Source organism: Orbicella faveolata, unplaced genomic scaffold (assembly GCF_042242905.1).
Source record: "Orbicella faveolata isolate gen_17 unplaced genomic scaffold, um_ofav_v1 contig_35, whole genome shotgun sequence".
NCBI classification, from domain to species: Eukaryota; Metazoa; Cnidaria; class Anthozoa; order Scleractinia; family Merulinidae; genus Orbicella; species Orbicella faveolata.
Window position 1 is genome coordinate 26,857,558 of NW_028301564.1, and position 22,970 is coordinate 26,880,527.

Sequence of the window (22,970 nt, forward strand, 5' to 3'; positions counted from 1 at the left end):
AAAGACGGTCCAAACGCACGCCCCCTTTGGGACAGGAAACCAAACTGACTAAATGCCCGCCGTTTTAGTTCCTGAAAGGCGCGATTTTCGACCGTTCCGCGGCAGGAAAATTTGTTGGCAGTAATATGTGGTGTATTATAGCGTAACAGATATGCTAACAGAATTGCAAATTCCACGTTTTCCTCTGTAGAATAGCGTTATTTACATGAGGCTGATGAGCGTTGCAAGGAATGTATACAATTTGTTTGTTGGGTCACGTGCCTTCATAAAACTCCTCCCACTGGTGTTGTTAGACTGATACGCGTCATTAATGATTGACAGATTCAATCATAGCGGTGACTTTGCTATTGCTTGTATTCATAAATTTTATCCCGAAAAGTAGAACGTGAGTCTCTCGGAATATTCGCTTGGAAACGCGAATTTTCGCATTCTTTGAGTCGTGGAGAAGTGTGAGAGATATCGTTGTTTGAATCTCTAGCGTGTAATCGGTTGAAAGCAGCGACAATTTTGCTGAAGTTTAGAATACGGGATACTGAACATGGTGAAGTCTCGACCGTCCGCGTAACGCACTAACGGTTTTGTAATGATTTTTCTGTAGTGACTCTAGACTTTACGACTATGGTCGCTCTCAAGTTTGGAACTGTCGTTCGTCTTTCCCTATTATGACACCTGAAGTTCTCACGGAATCGACTGAACTTAGAAACGATGGTTGAAGAAACCCTCGCTGGAAAAAAGAGGGTTCGATTGCGGCATGGTACATTACTATGGACGCTTGTGTGTTTGTATGCAACAATTTTACCCGCTTCTGCTACACAATACAGTTTTCATGTCCAAGAAGAATTATCACCGGGAGCCTTCGTCGGACAAATTACTACTTCACCTGGAGTATCATATACATTTGAAGGGAATCCGTTACGGTTTACCTTAAATTCTGTAACTGGAGTGATCACCACAGCTTCGCGAATCGATCGGGACAGTTTGAACTCAAATCCGATCGCTCTGCGAGTTCGGACTTCACCTACTCCTTCCTCTATCGACGTGATTGTATATGTGGACGATATTAACGATAACCCTCCAGAATTTACTTCGTCTGACTTTCCTGTCAGTATTTTCGAAAATGCGCTTGTGAACAGCGTGTACGCGTTAGACCCGGCGTCTGACAGAGATGAAGCAGAAAATGGCACCATTGATTACTCCATCATTTCCGGCAACGATGCAGGGAAGTTTCAACTCGGTAGGAATTCGACCGAATGCGGTGGCTACGACTTGTGTGTTATTACCCAAGGAAGTCTTGATCGAGAAAATGTGTCTGTTTATGAGTTGAATATCTCTGCAAGCGATCGAGGAACACCATCACTGCATGCCTATTGTTTGGTAAATATTACACTCGTGGATTTGAACGATAACAATCCGGTGTTTACAACAAACTTGTACAATGCTTTGGTGGACGAAAATACTCCAGCTGGCGTGGAGATATTAGCTGTGACTGCAACAGACAAAGATCAGGGCTCGAACGGTCAAATAATTTATTATTTTGATGATACGGATGGTGATTCGAAGCTGTTCGACTTGAACTCAACAACAGGGGTGATTAGAACTCGAAATCCTCTCGACTACGAGACAAGAAAGCTTTACACTTTTGATGTTCTCGCTAGAGATCAGCCAGAAGGTGTGCAACCGAAAAATGGCAGAGCCAAAGTGGAAATAAAGATACGAGATGTCAACGATCACAAACCGCTGATAAATGTGTACTATGCAAGTCGTATCATCCCCGAGGAAGTATCTGAAGGTGCTTCTGCTGGTCAACTTATAGCAACTGTCGTAGTGACAGATCTTGACGACTTTTCTGGTCCAAACGGGCAAGTAACTACGTCCGTTTCCAATGGAAATGGAAGCTTTAGCTTGACTCTCAAATTTGCTCCGCCTCAGGGAACTGACTATATTTACCAACTTGAAACTGTTTCGCCTTTAGATCGAGAAAGGTTTCCATCCTATAACATCACAGTGACTGCCAAAGATGGAGGAAATCCCAGCCTTAATACATCGAAACAGGTTTTTGTCTCAGTTACAGATATCAATGACGAAGTTCCATCTTTCACCAAGCAAAGTTATTCCGCATCCATCAGTGAATTTGCCCAGAATGGAAGTACTGTTTATCATATGACAGCTATTGATTCCGATGAAGGGATTAATGGCCAGATTTTGTACTCAATATTAAGTGGTAATGGCTTGCACTGGTTTCAGATTGACTCTTTGTCAGGCCTTATTACCACTGCTGGGCTTCTAGACAGAGAAAAGTTGCGTCAAGTTTCTTTGACTGTACTTGCTAAGGACAAGGGTCTGCCACCGCTTAACAGTACCACGGTGGTGACTGTAACAATCAGTGATGTCAATGATAATCGACCAACATTTTCTCAGGATGTCTATAACAAGACACTGGTAGAGAACTTGAATCCTGGAACTACTGTTATGACACTACAAGCTAAAGATAGTGACGCTGGTGATAATGGTAATGTAACATATGTGATTGATTCCTCTTCCCAAGAAATAATTGACACTTTTTGCATCACACTAACAACTGGTGTCTTGACTACAAAGGTAGAACTTGATCGTGAAGTTAAAAGCTTCTACACCATACCTATCAAGGCCAGTGATCATGGCAGTCCACCACTGTCATCAACAACTTTGGTGCATTTGCATGTCACAGATGTAAATGATAATTACCCAATATTTTACCCTGTCACCTATGTTGAAAGTGTGCTAACAAATACCCAACCAAACGTCATTACCCAAGTAACTGCAACCGATGCAGATGTGGGGACTAATGGGAAGATCATCTATGTCATTGCTGATGGTGATTATGGAGAATTCTCAATTAACAGCTCTACTGGAGAAATAAAAACTCTTTCTTCACTTGACGGTCAAGGACGAGGATTTTACAAACTGAACATTACTGCTCAAGACATGGGTGGTCTATACGCAAAACAGCCAGCGTCAGTAGAAATCACTGTCCAAGGACAGTCAGATGATCCTCCCAAGTTTGAATTCAGGATCTACAACTTCTCAGTGTATGAGAATGTTCCGTCTGGGACATATGTTGGAAAGGTCATTGCCACTACAAAAGCCAACAATAAGAGCATTCAGTACTCCATAGTTTCAGGTGATCCAAACAATTTGTTCCTTGTTGACGGTGCTGGTGGAATTATTATGGTCGATGGACATGTGGACAGGGAAGTGAAAGATAACTACTTCATTAGTGTTTTAGCCAAGGTGGGAACAGTGCGTCCCTTATCTGCAAGTACGTCAGTGAACATAAATGTCTTGGACCGAAATGACAATCCCCCAGTCTTCAAAACTCCTAGTGCACAAGTGACTATTGATGCTACCTGGGCTGTCGGGAAAGACATTTACCTGGCTTCAGCATCTGATGAAGATGCTGGTCTGAATGGTGTGGTTCATTATCAGTTGACTGCTGATGGCAATGGCCTTTTTAAAGTGAATGTTACTTCAGGTGTGGTTTCATTGGCCAGGAAGATAACCAGTATAGATGATCCTGTATATATGCTGCAAGTGTTTGCTTCTGATCAAGGATCCCCTCCGCTTCATGCAGCCTTTATGTTAACTGTGAGCATTGAAACTAATCAACCACCAAGATTTTTGTCATCCTCATCAGTTGTTGACATTCCCCGTAATTTGCCTGTGGATAAGCGCTTCCTTCCTGTTATTGCTTTTGATCCAGATGCTGGTGACAATGGCATGCTGACATATTTGATTGCTCCACAAGGCAATGAGGAAGGATTCTTTGGAATTTCCTCAGAAGGATTGTTGTATGTAACAAAGAATCTTAACCAAGCAAAGAGTTCGTTCCAGATCTCAGTTACTGCAACTGACAAGGGAACTCCACCTCTCACAAGTTCTGCTTCAGTTACAGTTAACATTCAAGATTCCACTGAGCATCAAGCCATGTTTGTTAATGACACTTTTGAATTTACTCTGATGGAAAACCAACTACCAGGTACCAGTGTTGGCCAACTACTTCTTAAGGCAGATAATTCCTTGAAAGACAGGAGGGTTGTTTATTCTCTTGTCGCAGTTCAGGAGGATTTTGTAGTTGATTCGCAAACAGGACAAATCATTACAAGAAGAATGTTTGATCGTGAGCAACTAGTTTCGCAGAGTGGACACAATGTTGTAACATTTCTAGCAAAGGCGGAGTACAATGACACACCATCAAGACAAGATTCAGCTATTGTGGTAGTTACAATTGAAGATGAAAATGACAACCTACCCTGGTTCCGCCGTTCAGTGGTTTATGTGACAGTTCAAGAGTCGTCTCAAGTAGGAATTGTTTACAAAGTCATGGCAACAGACCCTGATGACGGAGAGAATGCCAACTTCAATTTCTCCATTGTAGCTGGACCTAGTCCACAAGTGTTTTACATCGATCCCGTCGATGGAAATCTCTTTCTCAACTCCTCACTTGACAGAGAAGTAGTGGATCATTACACTCTCACTGTTCAAGCAACTGATACTTCCAACTCCTCCATGTTTTCTCAAGTGCGTCTTGAAATTGTGGTGGGTGATGCTGATGACAACAAGCCTAAATTCAATGTGACGTTCTCCACTGTTAATGTCTCTGAAAATTTGGCATTATCTTCCCAAATTGCTGTGGTGCAGGCAACTGACATGGATGAAGGTGTCAATTCTGAGATTGCATACACTATTACATCTGGAAATTTGGAAGCTGTATTTGACATCAATCACCTGACAGGCGAGGTATTTCTCATCAAGCCACTCAACTTTGAGAAGACAACAAAGTATCTTCTCAATATAACTGCAGATGATCGTGGAAGCCCACCCCAGTCTTCTGTGTCATGGCTCAGTGTTAATGTCCTTGATGAAAATGACAATGCTCCAAAGTTTGCAGATCAGCCAAATACTATCCGTGTTTTTGAAAATGTTACAGTTGGTTCTGAGATTGGTCAGTGTTCAGCGACTGACAAGGACAGTGGAGAAAATGGCCATGTAACATTTAGTATTGACAGTCAGACCCCAGTTGAAGACATGGCTTTCAAGGTGAACCCTGTAACTTGTATGATCAAGACAAGACAGAAGCTAGACCGTGAACATGCCCACTCATATAAACTTGTTATCAGGGCTATGGACAATGCAAGTCCTGAGCCAAAGAGACTTTCATCCACCAAGGAGATTATAGTTGTGCTAAAGGATGTGAATGACAACAAACCCAGATTTGTGACTGCTCCTGGTGTGGCAGTGGTTGGCAATTTAGCGGCTAATGATCTTGTCACGACTATACTAGCCAAGGATGCTGATACCGGAGTGAATGGAAAGGTAGACTATGTCATCAAGAGTGGAGATACCAACATTTTCCGGTTAGACTCAAACACAGGAGAGTTATTTGCAAAATCTCAGTTACCCAGTAACCAGCTGCGTTTCACCCTAACAGTGTCGGCCAAGGATAGTGGTGTTCCTTCTCTTAGTACCGACACTACTGTGACAGTCTTCAAGAAGGGACAGCCAAACAGTGGCCCTACATTCAGTTCAGTGATCTACAGAGACTCTGTGGATGAAAACAGTGGTAAAGGGACATTGGTTACTCGAGTTCAAGCAACATTTACTCCAAGTTTACCTGGTGCAATAATCAAATACTACATCACCTCTGATTCCAGTAATGGTTCATTTGTCTTGAATGCAGACAATGGTGACATCACAACTGCCTTTGAGCTTGACCGTGAGATTTTCTCCACATCTCTGTTTGTGCTGACTGTATATGCAGTGGATTTGAGTGGATCAAGTGCTTGGACCAGCAGTGTTACAGTGGAAATTTCCCTGGGAGATAAGAATGATAACAACCCAATATTTTTGTCCAGTGTTTACAGATCAAGTGTAAAAGAAAATCTTCCAGCCAGTGCAAGTGTTGTAACTGTTTCTGCTGTTGACAAAGATGACGGATCCAATGCGGAACTTGAGTATTCCATTGTGGATGGGAATGATGGCAATGCATTCCAAATTAATATCACAACAGGTGTGATTACCACCTGGACAGTACTCAGTTATCAATCTCGAGCAAAGTACAGCTTAAATGTGACTGCAACAGATAAAGGGAGTCCAAGACTATACTCAAGCTGTGTTGTAATGGTGACAGTGACTGCTGCTAATAACAATGAACCTCAATTTTCTCATTTGTTTTATTCTTTTGATGCTGTGGAGGGGACTGCAGTTGGTACTGTCATAGGGACCGTGATGGCATCAGACAGCGACACTGGACCAAATGCCATTATCAGCTACAGCATTACAGGGAGTCACCAAGACATCTTCTCTGTTGACCCAATGAGTGGAAATCTTAAGGTTGCAAAATTGCTTGATAGAGAGGCTGTTGAAATTTTCATTCTCAATGTCTCGGCAAGCGACAGTGGTGATCCATCTATGACTGCCCATGTTGAAGTTTATGTGAATGTGTTGGACAGGAATGATAATGTTCCGCAATTTAAACCAAGTTGGTACTCTGTAAGTGTCTCAGAAGGCACTGCAACACACAGCAGTATTGAGAGCGTGTCAGCTACTGATAAGGACTTTGGCACCAATGCACTCCTTACATACACAATACTCTCTGGAAACAATGACCGCACTTTCTCAATTTACTCAAATGGTACTATCTACAACCTTAAAGAATTTGACCGTGAGAAAAAGAGTTCCTACTTTCTCACCATAATGGCAAGAGACCAGGCAGTACCTGTGGCAGCTCAATTATCAAGCACAGCAACTGTCACTGTGAACATCGAAGATGTCAATGATAACAGCCCATATTTCATATCCAGTAATATCACCCACATATCTGAGCATGCGACAATTGGTGATATTGTGACCATGGTCATGGTAGCTGATTCAGACGCAGGAAGTAACAGCAAGATTAGTTTTAGTCTAGTCAAGATTGATGCTCTGGCACCATTTAGCTTAGGCGCGACCGATGGTGTGCTCCGAGTGTCAGGAAGCCTGGATCGTGAAGTCAGAGACCGCTATCTTGTCAAAGTGATTGCAGCAGACCAGGGTGTTCCAGTGAGGCGTGCAGAACTGAAGATGACAATTTTAGTTGACGATTACAATGACCATGCACCAACTTTCCAGCCAGGGCCGAGTGAAGTGAGAGTTGATGAGGACATTTTGATTGGAAGTCAAGTTACAAGCTTGTCAGCCACGGATGCTGACGAAGGTAGCAATGCAGAAGTGCGCTACAGGATCATGTCTGGAAATGAGAATGGAACCTTTGAGATGAATTCCAAGAATGGGATACTAAGTACCATCAGGTCCCTGGACAGAGAGACCACACCCAAGTATAGCCTTGTCATTCGAGCGTCTGACCTGGGAGCACCGTCACAGTTCACTGACAAGGTGCTGGAGATTATTCTACTTGACATCAATGACAACACTCCCTCCTTCTCTCAAGCTTCTTACACCACACAAGTTCCTGAAAATGACCTTGATCCCGATGTCATCACTGTGAAAGCTGTGGACAACGATGAAGGGAGAAATGGCAGCGTCACTTATGACATCATTGATGGTGATGGTGTTTTTAAAATCAACAGCCTTACTGGTCAGATAGGACTGAAGAGTGATTTGGACAGAGAGAAGCGGGCTGAGTATACGCTGAAAGTTTTGGCTACAGATGGAGGAACACCACCCCGTGAAGGAGAAACCGAGGTCATTGTGAAAGTGAGCGATGAAAATGACAACCCACCGGTGTTCCAGCCGGCCAGTCTCAGAGCTTCAGTCAGGGAAAATGCTGCTGCAGGTGCCAGTGTCTTGCAAGTGACTGCGACTGATGCTGATGCTGGAATAAACGCAAAGATCACATACTCACTGACCATGACTTTCGACTTGTTTAAGATTGACTCTGATACTGGAAAAATAACAACCACTGCTCCCCTCAATCGTGAAGTGACTCCGGTGTATAGGCTGGAAGTGGTGGCCACTGACAGAGGGACCAGCAGTCGACAAGGAAAAGCTGAGTTAGTTGTAACGGTTGAAGATGTGAATGACTTTGATCCTGTGTTTGGTTCAAGTCAGTATACAGCAACAGTAGCGCCAGGTGCTCCTCCAGGTACTTTTGTCATTATGGTGTCTGCTGTGGATGAAGATATAGGCCCTAACGCTGAGTCCGAGTACACCATAATAAGTGGCTCTTCTGCAGTCTTTAATATTGCTCCAAGAACAGGCATCATCACTGTGGCCCAAAACGTACCCTCAAGCCCCTTATCGTATTCTTTTAGTGTGAAGGCCTCGAACGTGAATGCACCACAGCGCTCCGACACTACAAACGTACAAATCAGTGTGAAGTCAGGATCATTCCCAGTATTCCAACATCAGGACCAAAGTATCCGGGTCTCCGAGCAGGCGTCAGTGGGGACTAAATTGGTCACTGTCAATGCAACCGGACACACGGCTTACTTCATTGCTGCAGGCAACGTGGGAGATGTATTTGAGCTGGATAATGTTGACGGAGAGTTAAAGATCAAGTCGCACTTGGACTATGAGGAACAGAGGAATTATACTGTGGTGATTGGTGCCAAGGATGGAAGCAGCCAGCCACTCTCGGGCTTCGTCACAATCCACGTGGAAGTCATTGATGAGAATGACAACCGTCCTGTATTCTCACAGAACATTTATCGAGCGGACATTCAAGAGGAACTCCCTGTCAACACAACAGTGTTGTGGGTGTCCGCGTCGGATTCTGACTCGGCGGCCAATGCAGTGTTGGAGTACAAACTGGTGTCTGCTAACAGCCAGGCCAGTTCAGCTTTTGCAGTTTCTTCCAAGACCGGGCGTGTCTCTTCCAAAGTTCGACTCGACCATGAAAAAATCTCTTCGTACACATTTAAAATTCGCGCTGAAGATGTGGCAAACAGGTCCATGGCTAGCGAAGCAGTTGTGGTGGTAAACGTGCAGGATATCAATGACAACCCCCCTATTTTTGAAGATCCTCGGACAGCCTCCGTTTACGAAAACGTTTCTGTGGGAAGCCTTGTTGCTGTGCTGAGCGCTCAAGATGCTGATACTCAAATTGGTTCCCTGCTGCAATTTGGTTTTGCCGCGGCTGGAAATCCAGACGATGCGTTCACTCTTGATGCAAATAACGGCAGACTGACCGTGAAGAACGCCCTGAATCGAGAGGTGAAATCCCACTACACACTGCAAGTGACAGTGAGTGACTCACAGCACATAACGACGTCTAACTTCACTGTGATTATCTTGGATGTTAACGACAGTCCACCAAGATTCCTTTCTGATCCTTTGACACAACAAATTCGCGAAAAACTGCCAGTTGGAGCTGCGGCGATGAACGTGAGTGCCGTGGATGATGACGAGGGAACCAACGCTGAAATCCTGTACTCTATTCTGCCATCTCCTTCAAGCGATACTTTCACAATAGGTCGTCAGACAGGTGTTTTACGCCTCAATAAGGTACTGGTCTACAAGAAACCGAGCGCTGCTGGGAACGAGAACTTTTACAATGTGACGGTGAAAGCCAGGAATTCTTATTCGCCATTTTTCGAAGAAACTGTGCCTGTCATTGTCGAGGTGACTGACAGTAATGACCACACCCCAGTATTCACGTCTCCTTCGTATGATTTCTTCGCCGTTCGTGGTACAAGGGCCGGCGAGACAGTAGCGCGCATAAAGGCGGTTGATGATCAGGATGCAGGCACAAATGCGCTGGTACGCTACGAGGCAGTCAGCGGGAACGGAACATCGTGGTTTAACATTGATCCAGATAGCGGTAATGTCACTGCCGCCAGTCTCCTTGATACTCTGGGCGTGTTCTACCTACGGGTCAGGGCTCGGGACACGGGACAACCCGCCAAGGAGAGTTTTGCCAGTCTTCACGTGGAAATTGTAGAACCCAACAACAACACACCCAAGTTTCAAGTTAGCCAATACAATTTTCCTGTACAGGAAACAGTGCCTGTGGGGGATGAAGTTGGAAAAGTAAGTGCCTCAGATTCGGACGCAGGAACGAACGGCCAAGTGGTTTATCGCATAGAGAGCAGTGATCCGCCAGGATTTCTTGGAATTGGTCGAGAGAACGGTTCAATCTTAGTGAAGAAGGCGCTGGATTACGAGTTTTCCAGTAAAATTGTACTCAGCGTTGTGGCTACAGACGGTGGAAAAGTGCCTCGTTCGGACACTGTGACTGTCCGAATTTCACTCCTGGACGCCAACGATAACCGACCGGTTTTCTCAAGTCAAGAATACGATGGATATATTGCAGAGAATACAGCACCTGGGGCATCGATTCTTACTGTTACAGCTTCAGATCCCGATCAGGGCGACAAAGGACGGGTGGAATACAGCATCTCCAACACAGATCTCTTGGTGTCATTTGAAATAAATCCAACCAGCGGACAGATCAACAGCAAGACTGTGTTCGACTACGAAGTGAAACAGTTGTACGAGTTGTCCATCATGGCCAGAGATAAGGCATTGCCTCCATTAGAATCACAACCAATGGCTACAGTGCTTGTTCACGTGACCAGTGTGAATGAATATACACCGAAGTTTAACAAGTCTCTTTTCCAGGCTTCTGTGGCGGAGAACGCACCACTTGGGCAGTCTGTGACTCAAATACACGCAACAGACCAAGACAAGGGTCCGGATGGTGAGGTCGTTTATTTGCTGGTCGGAGAAAGTAACAGTCAAGGATTCAGCATAGATCGCTACACGGGGGTTCTGAGTGTCTCTGGGAAGCTGGACAGCGAGCAATTTGGGATTGTAACGCTTCGAGTTCTCGCGAAGAATGCGTTACAGACAAGCGCGACGCCTGATACCAGCGATCTAGCGACGATAATTGTCACAGTCACGGACGCTAACGATGCTCCTCGATTCCTCAAAAGTGTTTATCATGCCAGTGTCAAGGAGGAACAGAATCCTGGCCAGCCTGTTACTAATGTCACGGCTGTGGACGACGATTTTGCCAATCAGCCGAAAGGAGCAAGGATAGAATACAGAATTCTCGCTGGCAACACTGGAGATGCTTTTACCATCGATCTGATTACAGGAAGAATAAGGACAGCGAAGAGGCTCGACAGAGAGACCATCCCACAGTACCACCTGACAGTCACCGCCACAGATAAAGGGCTCCCTCCTATGTCCGGCAACGCTACTGTCATTGTAAATCTTGATGACGTCAATGATAATGCGCCTCGCCTTCCTGTCAACTTTACGGGCATGGTCAAAGAGAACAAACCCGCTGGTACCACTGTAGTGACATTGCGACCCCAAGACCTAGATGTAGATCCCAATCGAGGACCCTATGCGTTCTCCATCAGCGGCACCGACTACGGAAAGTTCCAGTTAAACAGCGCTAGTGGTATGATAACAACAACCGCAGAGCTGGACCGCGAGACTATCTCATCATACAACTTGTCTATCCAAATTTCAGACGGTGGCTCCCCAAAGTTGTCCGCCGTGTCGTACTGCCAAATTCTCGTCCAGGATGTGAATGACAATGCCCCCCGCCCGACCGCACGTGTGGTGCACGTGAACAGCCTTAACAGCTTCGCATCCGGGACAGTAGCTAACGTCCAACCTGATGACCCGGATGTCGATGACGTCTTGACATGCCAGATTCTCAAGAACAGCGACGGATTGTTCAATTTCCTTCCAAGAAGCTGCATTTTGAGGACAAACACGAAATACGATGGAAGCGCTGACCATGATTTGGTAGTGAACGCAACTGACGGCAAATCAGCAGTTTCATACGATGTTAAAGTGCGTTTCGTCGCCTACAACTCGCTAACGGTTAACAATAGTATAACAGTGAGAGTGCAGGCGGCAGGCCCAGAAATGTTCCTTTCTCGGTCCTATCAGGATTTCTTAGATGCGATCAATCGTATTCTTCCGCGTGGTTTTGTGTCGCAGCTCTTCAGTGTCAAGTCTGTATCAGGAGGTTTCGTCGACTTGTCGGTCGCCGCGAAAACGCACGATTTGCAGTACATAACAAGAGAAGCGCTCTCTGACCTGCTGAGCAAAAACAAAGCTGAACTGGAAAGAAATGGTAATGTCGTGATACAGAATGTGGACTACACTCCTTGTACTGCTAGCAGTCCCTGTCAGAATGGCGGCGAATGCACCAGTTACGTTCAAACCCTGGGAACCACGACCACTGTAGATACTCTGCCGGTGATATTCTTATCTGTGGATTACGACTGGAGGTTCAAGTGCGTGTGCAAACCCGGCTACATCGGGGAGACGTGCGAGATCAGCGAGAAAGGATGCAACTCCAAACCGTGTCAGAACGGAGCCACTTGCGTGGACAAAGATTTCTCGTACGAATGCCAATGTCCGGCCGGTTTTAACGGATCCGCTTGTGCCAACGATATAGACGAGTGTCAACAGAAGCCTTGCAAGAACGACGGACGATGCGAGAATCTCGTGGGGAGCTACAAGTGTCACTGCAAACCTGGTTATTTGGGGGCCAACTGCTCATCTGGTTTCGATTTCTGCCGAGTATCCTCTTCCAATAGCTGGGCTCAACCTAAGTGTAGCTGCGATTCTGGAAAGGCTTGTCAGTGCTCGTGTCTCGGGTTTGAATCTGTGTCGTATCTAACGCTGCCCACCCTGGAGAGTCTACAACAGCGTAAGTTCAACAACATCACTTTCGAGATTTCCACGGCCAAGAGTGAAGGTTTGTTGCTTTACAACGCAGACGGGAGGTATAGCGGAGACTCCGATTTCATCGCCATACAGGTCATTGGCGGAAAGATCCAGATGTCGTTTAATCTCGGCTATGCAAGAAGTGCAGTTGTTGTGGAGCATGGCAAGTCTATAGACGATGGACAGTGGCACATTGTCACGGCGATTAGAAATAGGAAGGTGAGTGCGTTATCTTGTGTGAACAAACTCTATTTTCTCCTTACAATTTCAGCATTGTAAAGCAGACGTGAGGATTTTGGTTCTTAGTACTAAGTACAATGACATATATGGGCAAGTAAGGAGATTTGATACCTCAAGATGAAGCAGCAGCTCCTTGATATTCTTGTATTCTGTATTAGGAGCAAATGTCGGCAATAACAACACATTCTAGTGGCTAACAGAGCGGTTTTCATCTGAGTGTCGTCTAAAAGTAATTGGTTTTGCATTGTCTACACTATACAATTGGCTTAAAAAACACGCGCCAATTTTTATCCAATAAGAAGTTAAACCAAAACCAATCGTGACTCGCTGCTACACGTTTTCCCGCCCTTCGCGTCAGCTACATGTAATTACTTTGAGTTTTGATTGGTTCACTGGATTGTCTGTGCGCTTTGTGATTGGCTAGAGTGATTACTTTGGTTTTGGTTTTACGACACCCAATTGAAAATCGCTCTGTATTCAAACAAAAGATTATTCAGTTTGAATGTTTACAACATTTATTGAGCCCTTGCATTGTTTGACAGGTTGGTGAAGTGACTGTAGATTCGTCTGCCAAAGTTATGGTGGAATCTGAAGGAGAATTTGAGTAAGTATCAAAAATGTTTATTTATTTGTGGTCAAATTCAGTTCAAGTGAAGCTCTGTAGAATCTCACCGTCCTGGGAAATTGCCCTGACCTAAAACTTAATTCTCCTCCGGCTTATTTAAAAAATATATGAACAATAAAACTTAATTCTCCCCCGGCTTAATTAAAAAATATATGAACAAAGTAATGAGAATTTTGAAGTGGATCTTGGTGCTTTTGTCGATAAACGACTTGCAATTCTGTTCTGACGGACGACCTTATTTTCCTGTGCAGTCAACTGGACTTGTCTAATTCGCCGTTGTTTATTGGCGGGATAAAGGACTTCGATCGTTCGCTGGATCACCCTGGCCAGCATATTCAAGCAGACGATTTTCTTGGTTGCGTGAGGAACTTGTTCATCAACGGCAAGAAACTGGACCCGGCTAGCGCTACAGAGTCCGCTGGCATCATTGACCGCTGTCCTCGGCTAGGCCAGTGTACCTCGGGGACGTGTAAGAATGGAGGGAAATGCGTGGATTACTGGTTTGATTACGTTTGTGAGTGTGCAGATGGATACAGTGGGAGGAACTGCGAACAAGGTAAGTTCATTGACTGTTGGAAACACCTCGGGGTATATCAGAGATAATGGTTTATTAGAAATCTGTGCGAACCTGTCCGTGCCATTATCAGGCTGGTGACCGAAAGAAACCACTACGCACCCGAAACCAAGATGCTCGAGCAACGACTATCAATGATTATTTTAACAAATTGACATCAGTTTTTCATGCGTCTGTCCTGTTATTGATCATGAATTTCGTCATAACTTTGTCAAAGTAGCCGTGGATCCACTCGGCTATCGCCTCGTGGATCCGCAGTAAATCATGGTCGACCGAATTTAATGTTTAAAAGTTTTTATCTTACAGTTTTGAACGCCCATATGGTTCTGTTTGAACTTATATCTTACAAATTCTTTATACATTGTCTTACAATCGCTGTTTCTTTCCTCACCCTTGCAGAAGTACAACCAGTAAAATTCAGCTCAGACAGCTTCTTAGTGCTCCAATTCAAGGACAGTTATCGACGTGAACAACAACGCAAAGAAAGAGAAAGTAACACGGCTCGAAAGAGACGAGCAGTGTCTTCTAGCAAAGAAGAGTTTTCTGTCAGATTCCGTACTCGAAATGCCAATGGTCTTCTCCTTCTCGCCAGTGATTCTACTACAACTGTTGTGTCAGGCTACACTGTTCTAGAGGTGAGTGCAATTGCTGCATTCAAACAATATTTCACAACAATGTTGAAAGTGGTAATAATTGTAGAGTATTTTTTGCTAGGTTTTATTTTCCTCTACCCTCCAATCAGAGCGATGTTTTCGCGCAACCCGCGTTACGTCTTTCCCCGCGCTTTACGGTTTATACCTAGTCACGTGTTTCCACCGGTTGCATGTTTTCCGCCTTTGTCACGTGTGCCATGGGCAAAATATTTATTGTTTTCGCTTCGAGTTCTGTTCGCTTTGTCGAGTCTAGACTGAGACCTCCTATTAACATTCATGTTGTACTTTCTCCTTCTCTAACAGATAAAGTCCGCAAGCCTCAAGTACAGTTTCGGTAATGGAGGTAACGTTGCCAGTTTTACCGTTCCTTCCAGTGTGTCAGATGGCGAGTGGCATAACGTGACTATTATCCACCATGATAAAAGCGTGACTGTCACTCTCGACGGCGACGCCCGCACGAAGTTGTTCGACAGTTCAGCGCACGACTTCCTCGGAAAGGACATCAAGGCCTGGTTCCTGGGTGGGTACAACTCGTCTTTCGTGGGTTTAAACCTGCCGAGTTTCTCTGGCTGCATGAAAGATCTTAGCATTGATGGCCTGCATGTGTCTTTCTCGGGACCGAACAAGTTCGCTGCGATTTCACCTCGGGGCGGCTCGGTGGACGAAGGATGCGACGGCAGTGGTTCGTGCGCTTCGGTTCGCTGCACAGACCCGGGTAAACCTTACTGCTTTGAAGAGTGGGAGCTGGCCACTTGCATCAGCGATAAACAGTGCAAACCGAATCCTTGTGGAATAAATGGCTCTTGTTTACCGCAGAAGGACGGCAGCTATACATGTAAGTGTAATGGAGAGGTTGGAAAGTGCGTCGGAACTGGTGGACGAAACGGAGATGACGACAGTCGTCTAAGCCCTGGAGTGATCGCGGCAATTGCTTTCTTTTTGGTTTTATTGATATTGATAATCGTAGCGGTGATCTTCGCTCGTCGTTATCGACTGCGACAGAAGGCAAATAACAAGACCGTGGTGGAGTTTGACGCTACGACCGGAGCTGAGGTGGCAGCTGATGTCCAAGACGCCTCGCAGAGGACGTCTCCCTCACACAGCAGCGACGACAGCGGTGTGGTGATCCGCAATCCGAGCCAGAAGTCTCTGACGGATTTACGGCAGTCGGCCCTGCAGAACGGCAAAGACATTGTTATACACAACGTCGGCGCCCCGGAGGATTATCAGATCAAACTCACCAAATCCCAGGAGAAAATCGACCCGGGTTTCTCCGAATCCGACGGGGAATTTATCATGCGAAATGAAGTGGCTTTGGGTAAGGACGTACCTGTTGATCTTGGAGATGTGTCGAGATTGTCGAGGACCCCTAACCATCGGAGCACCCCACTGGAAAAAGAAAACACTCGCTCGGTGCCCACCAACAATAGATCAAAAAATCGTGAGCGTAAAATTCCCAATCCTCACTTCAGACATGGTCTGGATAAACGGCAGCCGCTATCAAGGAGCATCCTGGATCCCAGGTTACGTGGACCGACGAACCCGAAGTCTTCGCGACGTTTTCGGAAAGGTTCGCTGGGTTCTTCGAGTAGCGATGACGCTCCGGATTTCTCCGAGGCTGGTCTCAGGTCTGATGACAACTCCGACAGACTGGAGCATTACGACATCGAGGTTGCTAGCCTAGGCTACAGCGAAGTTTCATACCAATACGATCCGAACACGTTCAAGGACAAATCGTTGAACTGTCGGGAGCCGCCGGGATTATCTGCGGTAGAGATCGAGAGACTTCGGAAGCAGCCGCCGTCGGGAAGCTTGCTCGATGCAGTGTCTTCCATAAGCGACGAAGACGCGCCGACAATCGATAAATTGTCGAGTGTTCTCGAAGTTCCCGATACTTCAAGCGAGAGTTCCGATGATACTTTTACATGCAGTGAGTTTGAATACGACAATGATGAACCTAGTAGAGAGGACAACAACTTCCGCGGTAGTATGGTATTTTCAAAGCTAAACGATGTTAAAATGAACGCAAGCAACCAGAATCCTGAAGCGAACGAGGGCCGAACTTCTCACAGAGGCTCTCTCAGCACGTTGAACATGAGCGACGAGGAGATTTTACCAAACGCTTTGAGCTCCAAGCCAGCAAATGGAAAGAAAGATTTATTCAACTGGGACGATGTGCTGAACTGGGGATTGCGCTACCACAATCTTCGCGGAGTGTACAAAGACATTGCACAGCTTAAAGATTCTGCGGGACCTCCAAGAACCAAAGACGAGGAATATGTTTAAGGGATAGAAACATGTTATTATTTTGTTAGTGAGCCTTTTATTTATTGAGATTTGAAAAGTTTTATAGAAACGTGAACAAAACACAAGTTGTACATAGAGTGTTTGTAGTTTATTTTCTCTTTTTGTCAGGAGAAAACGTTTTCTCAAATTCGCTTGTGAGTTTTAACAGTTTTAATTGAAATTGGACAGCTTAATTGAAAACCTTCAGTATGGAGGAATGTTTGCAAGTGTTTCGGAAACTCTCTAGTTGTAATCGTACCACAGGTCACCCAAGCGCAATATAAGAGTCTTTATTCCGTGAATTACCCATACAATGATTATCCCATAATTTTCTCCATACAAACTCTTGTATTACGCTTGGGTTACGTGTAGTCATACAAGCTAACCATGTTTACATTACATTTTCATCGTCTAGCCGATTTTTTTTTTTTTTTTCAGATTTTTAACGTTTCTATAGTTCAGGAACCTTTTGCGACCTCTTTTCCAGCAGAAGCCGAATTTTCCGCTTGAAAAATAGAACAAAAGTTATATTTGTACAGAATCAGAGCAAATATTAAAGTATGCTGATTAAAGTACGTTTTATATAGATATTGTCTCCACAGCGAATGTCTGATTATTGAAAGTATCGTTGAACTGCGACTACTCAAACCGGCCACTAGAACAAAACTAGCCATGCAAAACGTGAATTGATCTAACCTGGGAACAGTGGACTGGTAGCTTTACTTCACGACATGGAACGGTCTGTTTGACAGAAATACGTAAATGCTATTTACTCCTCTGCGCTATATACACTCTCAGAGACCTTGACGGTGAATTATCATCATAAATTTCGCTCGCAAAATTTAGCTTGAAAACTCAGTTTGCGACAACTAAACCGAAACCGTTGAAAGGCAAACAAAATTTAGGATCGAAACTAACCAATCAACAAATGGCAAAGTTCCCTGAGAGGTTCGCAACACTTCGCACTTGGTTGGGTGTGCAATTTTGTTAAGGTCTATTGTTTGTAATCTTCAATGTCATTGGTTTATTTGAGAAAACGATTACTGTCAGACTGGTTAACTCTTTACTAAGTGGTCCAGTTTGAGTAGTCGCACTGCAAGGGACTTTTCATGTCCCAAAGCAGAGGGTATTGTGAGCCCCTTGGCAAGTTAAATCTTCTTGGAGCCTGGACAGAAATGTTGACTCTCGTTTGTTGAGGTGCAAAAGCACTGCACCAGAGCTGTAGTTTGGCTAGTTCTTTTGTAACGGCACATCTCTTCCTTGCTGCTCCCTGCTAGTCATTTCCTTTCACCAGTTTTGGCTATTTTTCATTCCGACGTTCAGACAGATGAAGTATCTGAGTTCTGATAATCCTGTCTTCTCCTTAGCACTGAAAGACACATAGAATGATACTTGCGAGTTTCTCTGTGTAGCCAGAGTAAACAACTATCTAATTCACCAATCACATTTCCAAAGTAATGATGTATCTGAGTGTCTGATTGATTGTTGTTGATAACAAAAAAGCCAATCACAGACTGCATTGATCTTGGTAGAGCTACTGTACATCATCACTTCTCTAAATGATCTGCTTTCCATGTATGAAACTCCTGTTGACATCAATGCCATTGCAACCAGAAAACAAATGTCAACTTCGAAAACCTTCTGTTTCTTATACTGGGATTTAACAAGAAAGAGGCCCTAAACTCTAAACATCATTTTACATGCTCTCTTTGACACTAACAAAAGTCTTGTGAGACTTCTGAGATTTTGATACTTTCAAGAAAAAATTATTTGCTTGATGCTGGCTGGCATACCAATTTGCCGCGATTTCAAGACCTGATTACATGCGAGTTGAAAGTTCAAGCTGTTTCACTAAGGAGTTGGTGAGTTTTGACCCATGACATGTGACATGTTCTCCTAAAATCGGAAAACGTATTAGGGTTGGGTTGCATAACAACTTCCATTGTCTACTGTCTGTGCATGGTCAAATGAACTGAAAGCAAATTACTATGACCACTTTCAGTAGTCTCCTTTGTGTGGTAACTTGCATTGTCTCGCAATGCTTCTTCTGGAGAAGTGTTGTCATGCAAGAGTTTTTGTGAGATGAGCCAAAATAGAGCCCTAAAAGGAGGCCTCAAGTTATCACGCACAAGCCCCTCATAATTTTCCTTCAGCTGGCAAAGTCATCCCATGGGTCAACATTTAGAAAGCAAAAATAAACACACTTAGTATTACCCAACTAGTGAAGTAATGTAAATCCTGGATTTTAATTGGCTACACTACTAGAGTACTATTAATTGTTGTCAATATTATCATTAGTAATGGTCCTCGAATAGCGAAATTGGCACAATTGAGCGTGATGCTTTCTTTCGTTTTATTCTCAAATAAATATTTCTTCAACTTGCATTTGCTTACTTTATTATTGCCTTTTCTGTCCAACTAGTTGGGTGATACTAAAACAATTAGACCCTTCACCCTCAAGGGCCACACCGGTCAATAGCCCATTCGGCTTCGCCTCATGGGCTATTGGCCCGTAGCCCTTGCGGGCTAGTACTTGCTAATAGTCAGTTAATTTCCTGATTTGATTTTGTTTATAAAACAGAAGTCCGAATATGGGGACCATCAATTAGAATAACTTACCTTACAGGAAATATATGGGGAAAACAATTGTTCAGTCCAAACTCTTCTTTTATTTTGTAAACTTCTTCTATCATCATTTGATGCCTTACTATGGGAAGCTTGTCCATTTTTGTAAGAACAACCTACACCAACAAAAGAAGTTAGAGCTATAGTGAACCAACTTTATCTCAAGTAAAAAAATAACGAATTTCTATACATGTGCAATGTGTACTGCCCTGTTGATAAGTTGCTACCTTAAGTTTCTTTATATGCCCATTGAAATGTTCGGAGTTGTCTATTCTAGAGTCTCGCATTAGACTTTTTGCTCTAACTGGGCTCAAAATACACACAAAGAGTAATCTTGTCCATATTACATTTCGTCAGTTGCTGAATGTTAAACACTATGCCAAGCCTTGTTTACACAGTTTGAAACTTGAAGCTGGTTTTCACTAAAAAAACAACAACAACAGAGTCGTACTTGGAATTGTAATCAGAGGCACAGAGTGATATAATCAAGAGTGAAAATCACCTATTTATATCAGCTATTATCATTACTATTATAATTGTTATTGTTATTATAATCAAACCTGTCCTGACCAACAATTAATTTTATGGGTTTGTACTTGAAAATTAAAGCTTGGACAGAAACACGGATCAATCAAATGAACCACATCTTTTGTCCTCCATTTTTTGTCAGCATATTTCTCTGCCAACCTGAACATCACTTTGAAGACTACATATGATATCTACCATGTTACAAGTAAAATAAAGAAAGTTCACCTGAAAAGGGCCCCCAAATTCTCCCATCATTTCAAATGCTATCAGATCGTTTTTCTTGACTCCAACTTTTCCATCAATAAGGAGACAAACACTTCTTAACCTGTAAAAAGTTTAATGTACAGTAATTTTACACCAAGCACTGTCTTGTTACCTTCTGCCATGCAGGAGAAGGAACTGAAGATGATGAAACTGTTTTCACAAAGATGGAGAAAATAATTATCAACTTACTCTTTCCCAGCCCGTTCTTTAAGGTAGGATTCTGCAACATTAACAAAGTGCTCAGTACCACGCTTGCTTCCTAGGCCTGCTACATAGCCATAACCAGGTAGATCCACAAGGTACATCTTTGAACCAATGTTGAAGAAATTGACAAGTCGTGTGTGACCCTTGAAAAAAAGGCATATTGCACAATGAAAACAACACAGTCAAAAGAAAAAAAACTATTTAACTGTATTTTCACATTTTTTTAATCCAAAATAGAAAGTTAAAATTAACCTCATTAAGAAGGTGCTCATAAAAGGTGCTTTCCATGGTGGGGTGAGGTCTTATGTGTCCCATGGCATGATAAGGACGGAATATAATGATGACAATGATATTGAGGATGGTGATGATGACCACAAAGATGACAAGGTAGCTAAGGGTGATTTTCAACGTTTTAAAGGTTTTTACTGAACTACACAGTACTGTGGAAGCACATCTCAGATTTTCAATTCATTTGTCTGGGTTGTTAGTTTTTACAACATTAATACATAATCTCCCAAAATCTAACAGCGGTGCAAAATACAGTTCCCAAAATCTATAGAAAATACGAAGGTATTACTTTTTGGGGGTGTAAAAATGATATATGATTTTTATAGGTATTTTACATACAGGCTTTTTAGATGTCCTGACAAGTTTCTTCTGGTTCAACAATGCATTTATAAGAGAGGATTTACCAACACTTGTCCTTCCAATAAAGGCAACCTGCTGAAACAGGAATTTGTTTCAGATTAGGGGAAGCTTGGTGGCACATAAACAGGCACCCTTGCACTATATTCATATATCAATGTGATACCGGTGGTGGAACATTTATCAGAGTTCTAATCATATTTGTTCTGAATCATGTTGGCCTCTAGTAGGCCATACCAGACAAAATGGCTGTAAAACGGATTAAATAAGTTTAATTTTGTGATACCCCCAGTGATAGGAGAGTCTTAGCATGCTAAATACCCTAGTTTATATTCTTCTTCAATGATATTCCCTCTAAGGGCCTATTTATACAATTAACCCCGGGTTACTTTCTAACCTGGGTTGAATCACTACAAAGGGTAACCCTTTTGCAGTCAAATGCTTGTTCGCGCTGTAACATGAAAAAATTAGTGAAGCTAGGTCAGCCCCCTTGCCGGGTAACCCTTGTCAAGACTCGGGTTGATCCGGCTAGAAGGTGATTCATGTTGAGATTTGGGTTGATCCGGCTAAAAGGTTTACACCCACTGTCGAGAATCGGGTTGACCTGGCTAGAAAGGTTGAAATTGCTTAAATTCTGTCATGTAAACACTGGGCCAAAAGCTAACCTGGGTTAACGTTGGTGCTTTCACCCAAATAACCCAGGTCAAGCTTGAGGCAAACCACATGCTATTGCACACTGAAAACCTGGGTTCGTGTAAAGTGTTTGTTTTCAGTACTCTCTGTCGTGATTCAACTCGGGCTAAAAATCAACCCCAGCTCGTGTAAAGAGGCCTTCACTGACAATCTTATGAAGTCCCCGTCCTTAGGAGTGCCAAAATACCCACGCACGCAATCCCAACGTGTTCCCTAAGATATCCCCGTGATTGACCTGGGGATAAACCCCAAGAAGCCAGTAATATGCCGTGTGTGTATCCTCTAAGGCCCAGTTCAGACGCCGAACTTTTCATGAGCCGAACCAAATATATTGAATTAAGTACATGAAAAGTTCGGCGTCTGAATCAGTTAAGAACGGCTATTTGAATTTGGAACGGCCCAGCCGTTCTTCCCGCCTAGCTCAGCCGGGAATTTCGGCTTTGGAACGGCTTTGATTCAGACGTCGAACTTTTCATGAGCCGAACCTAATGCATAACTTATTACAACGTATTTTGCAGGCAGTTTTTACTTTGCCTGAAAATCTCTGACATTTCGATGTGTTTTGGTTCAAACTAAATAAAGTTCGGCGAATTAATAATTTGATAATTTGGGTCGGTCCAAATTCGAATTAAGTTCGGCTCATGAAAAGTTCGGCGTCTGAACTGGGCCTAAGAGAGACATCACCTCAGGTAATCTAAGTTTTGGAGCATCCTCCAATTTCAGGGCAGATCCCTGAAAGGTGGCTTCTGCACCAAGTAACTCAAACTGTCTTTCTGCTCGATCTAGAGCTCTCTTGGTCGGATTAAAGCCTGTATCAGATCCTTCTGGTCCAGATAATACATTTTGACAGTAAAATCTCCAGGAGAAAGCTTTCTTGCGTCGAATTTGGAAAGCTAAACTTGTCAAAAATCTGTGACAACCACCTCTCATATCCCTCTTTTCCAGCTAAATGGTAGGGAGC

At 43.7% G+C, this 22,970-nt stretch overlaps 2 protein-coding genes across 3 annotated transcripts; one reads left to right on the forward strand and one right to left on the reverse strand.

Moving 5' to 3' along the window:
* Positions 1-325: 325 nt before the first annotated feature.
* Positions 326-17,638, forward strand: LOC110043407 (protocadherin Fat 4-like). Its single transcript, XM_020748858.2, has 5 exons — positions 326-12,891; positions 13,455-13,516; positions 13,789-14,093; positions 14,511-14,746; positions 15,068-17,638. Exons 1-5 carry the CDS (start codon positions 706-708, stop codon positions 17,048-17,050), a joined length of 14,772 nt encoding a protein of 4,923 aa, XP_020604517.2. The 5' UTR covers positions 326-705; the 3' UTR covers positions 17,051-17,638.
* Positions 17,138-22,967, reverse strand: LOC110043406 (uncharacterized). Of its 2 annotated transcripts, XM_020748857.2 has the most exons (6): positions 22,694-22,967; positions 21,299-21,391; positions 20,657-20,814; positions 20,429-20,528; positions 19,670-19,791; positions 17,138-18,419 (listed from the first exon to the last, which is right to left on the reverse strand). In XM_020748857.2, the coding sequence occupies exons 1-6, from the start codon at positions 22,937-22,939 to the stop codon at positions 18,338-18,340; spliced, it is 801 nt and encodes a 266-aa protein (XP_020604516.2). In that variant the 5' UTR covers positions 22,940-22,967; the 3' UTR covers positions 17,138-18,337. The 2 variants fall into 2 exon arrangements, with proteins under 2 accessions (XP_020604516.2, XP_089129871.1); XM_089273745.1 differs by lacking the exon at positions 21,299-21,391.
* Positions 22,968-22,970: the final 3 nt, after the last annotated feature.

Excerpts from the sequence above, each read along its gene's own strand:
- LOC110043406 (XM_020748857.2), bottom strand. The coding sequence starts at position 22,939 with ATGAGAGGTGGTTGTCACAGATTTTTGACAAGTTTAGCTTTCCAAATT. Across the intron at positions 20,529-20,656 it reads AAAGAACGGGCTGGGAAAGA|GTTAAGAAGTGTTTGTCTCC; the intron begins GTAAGTTGATAA and ends AACTTTTTACAG. Across the intron at positions 18,420-19,669 it reads CCCCATATATTTCCTGTAAG|TGCTAAGGAGAAGACAGGAT; the intron begins GTAAGTTATTCT and ends TGTGTCTTTCAG.
- LOC110043407 (XM_020748858.2), top strand. The coding sequence starts at position 706 with ATGGTTGAAGAAACCCTCGCTGGAAAAAAGAGGGTTCGATTGCGGCAT. Across the intron at positions 12,892-13,454 it reads CGGCGATTAGAAATAGGAAG|GTTGGTGAAGTGACTGTAGA; the intron begins GTGAGTGCGTTA and ends ATTGTTTGACAG. Across the intron at positions 13,517-13,788 it reads GAATCTGAAGGAGAATTTGA|TCAACTGGACTTGTCTAATT; the intron begins GTAAGTATCAAA and ends TTTCCTGTGCAG.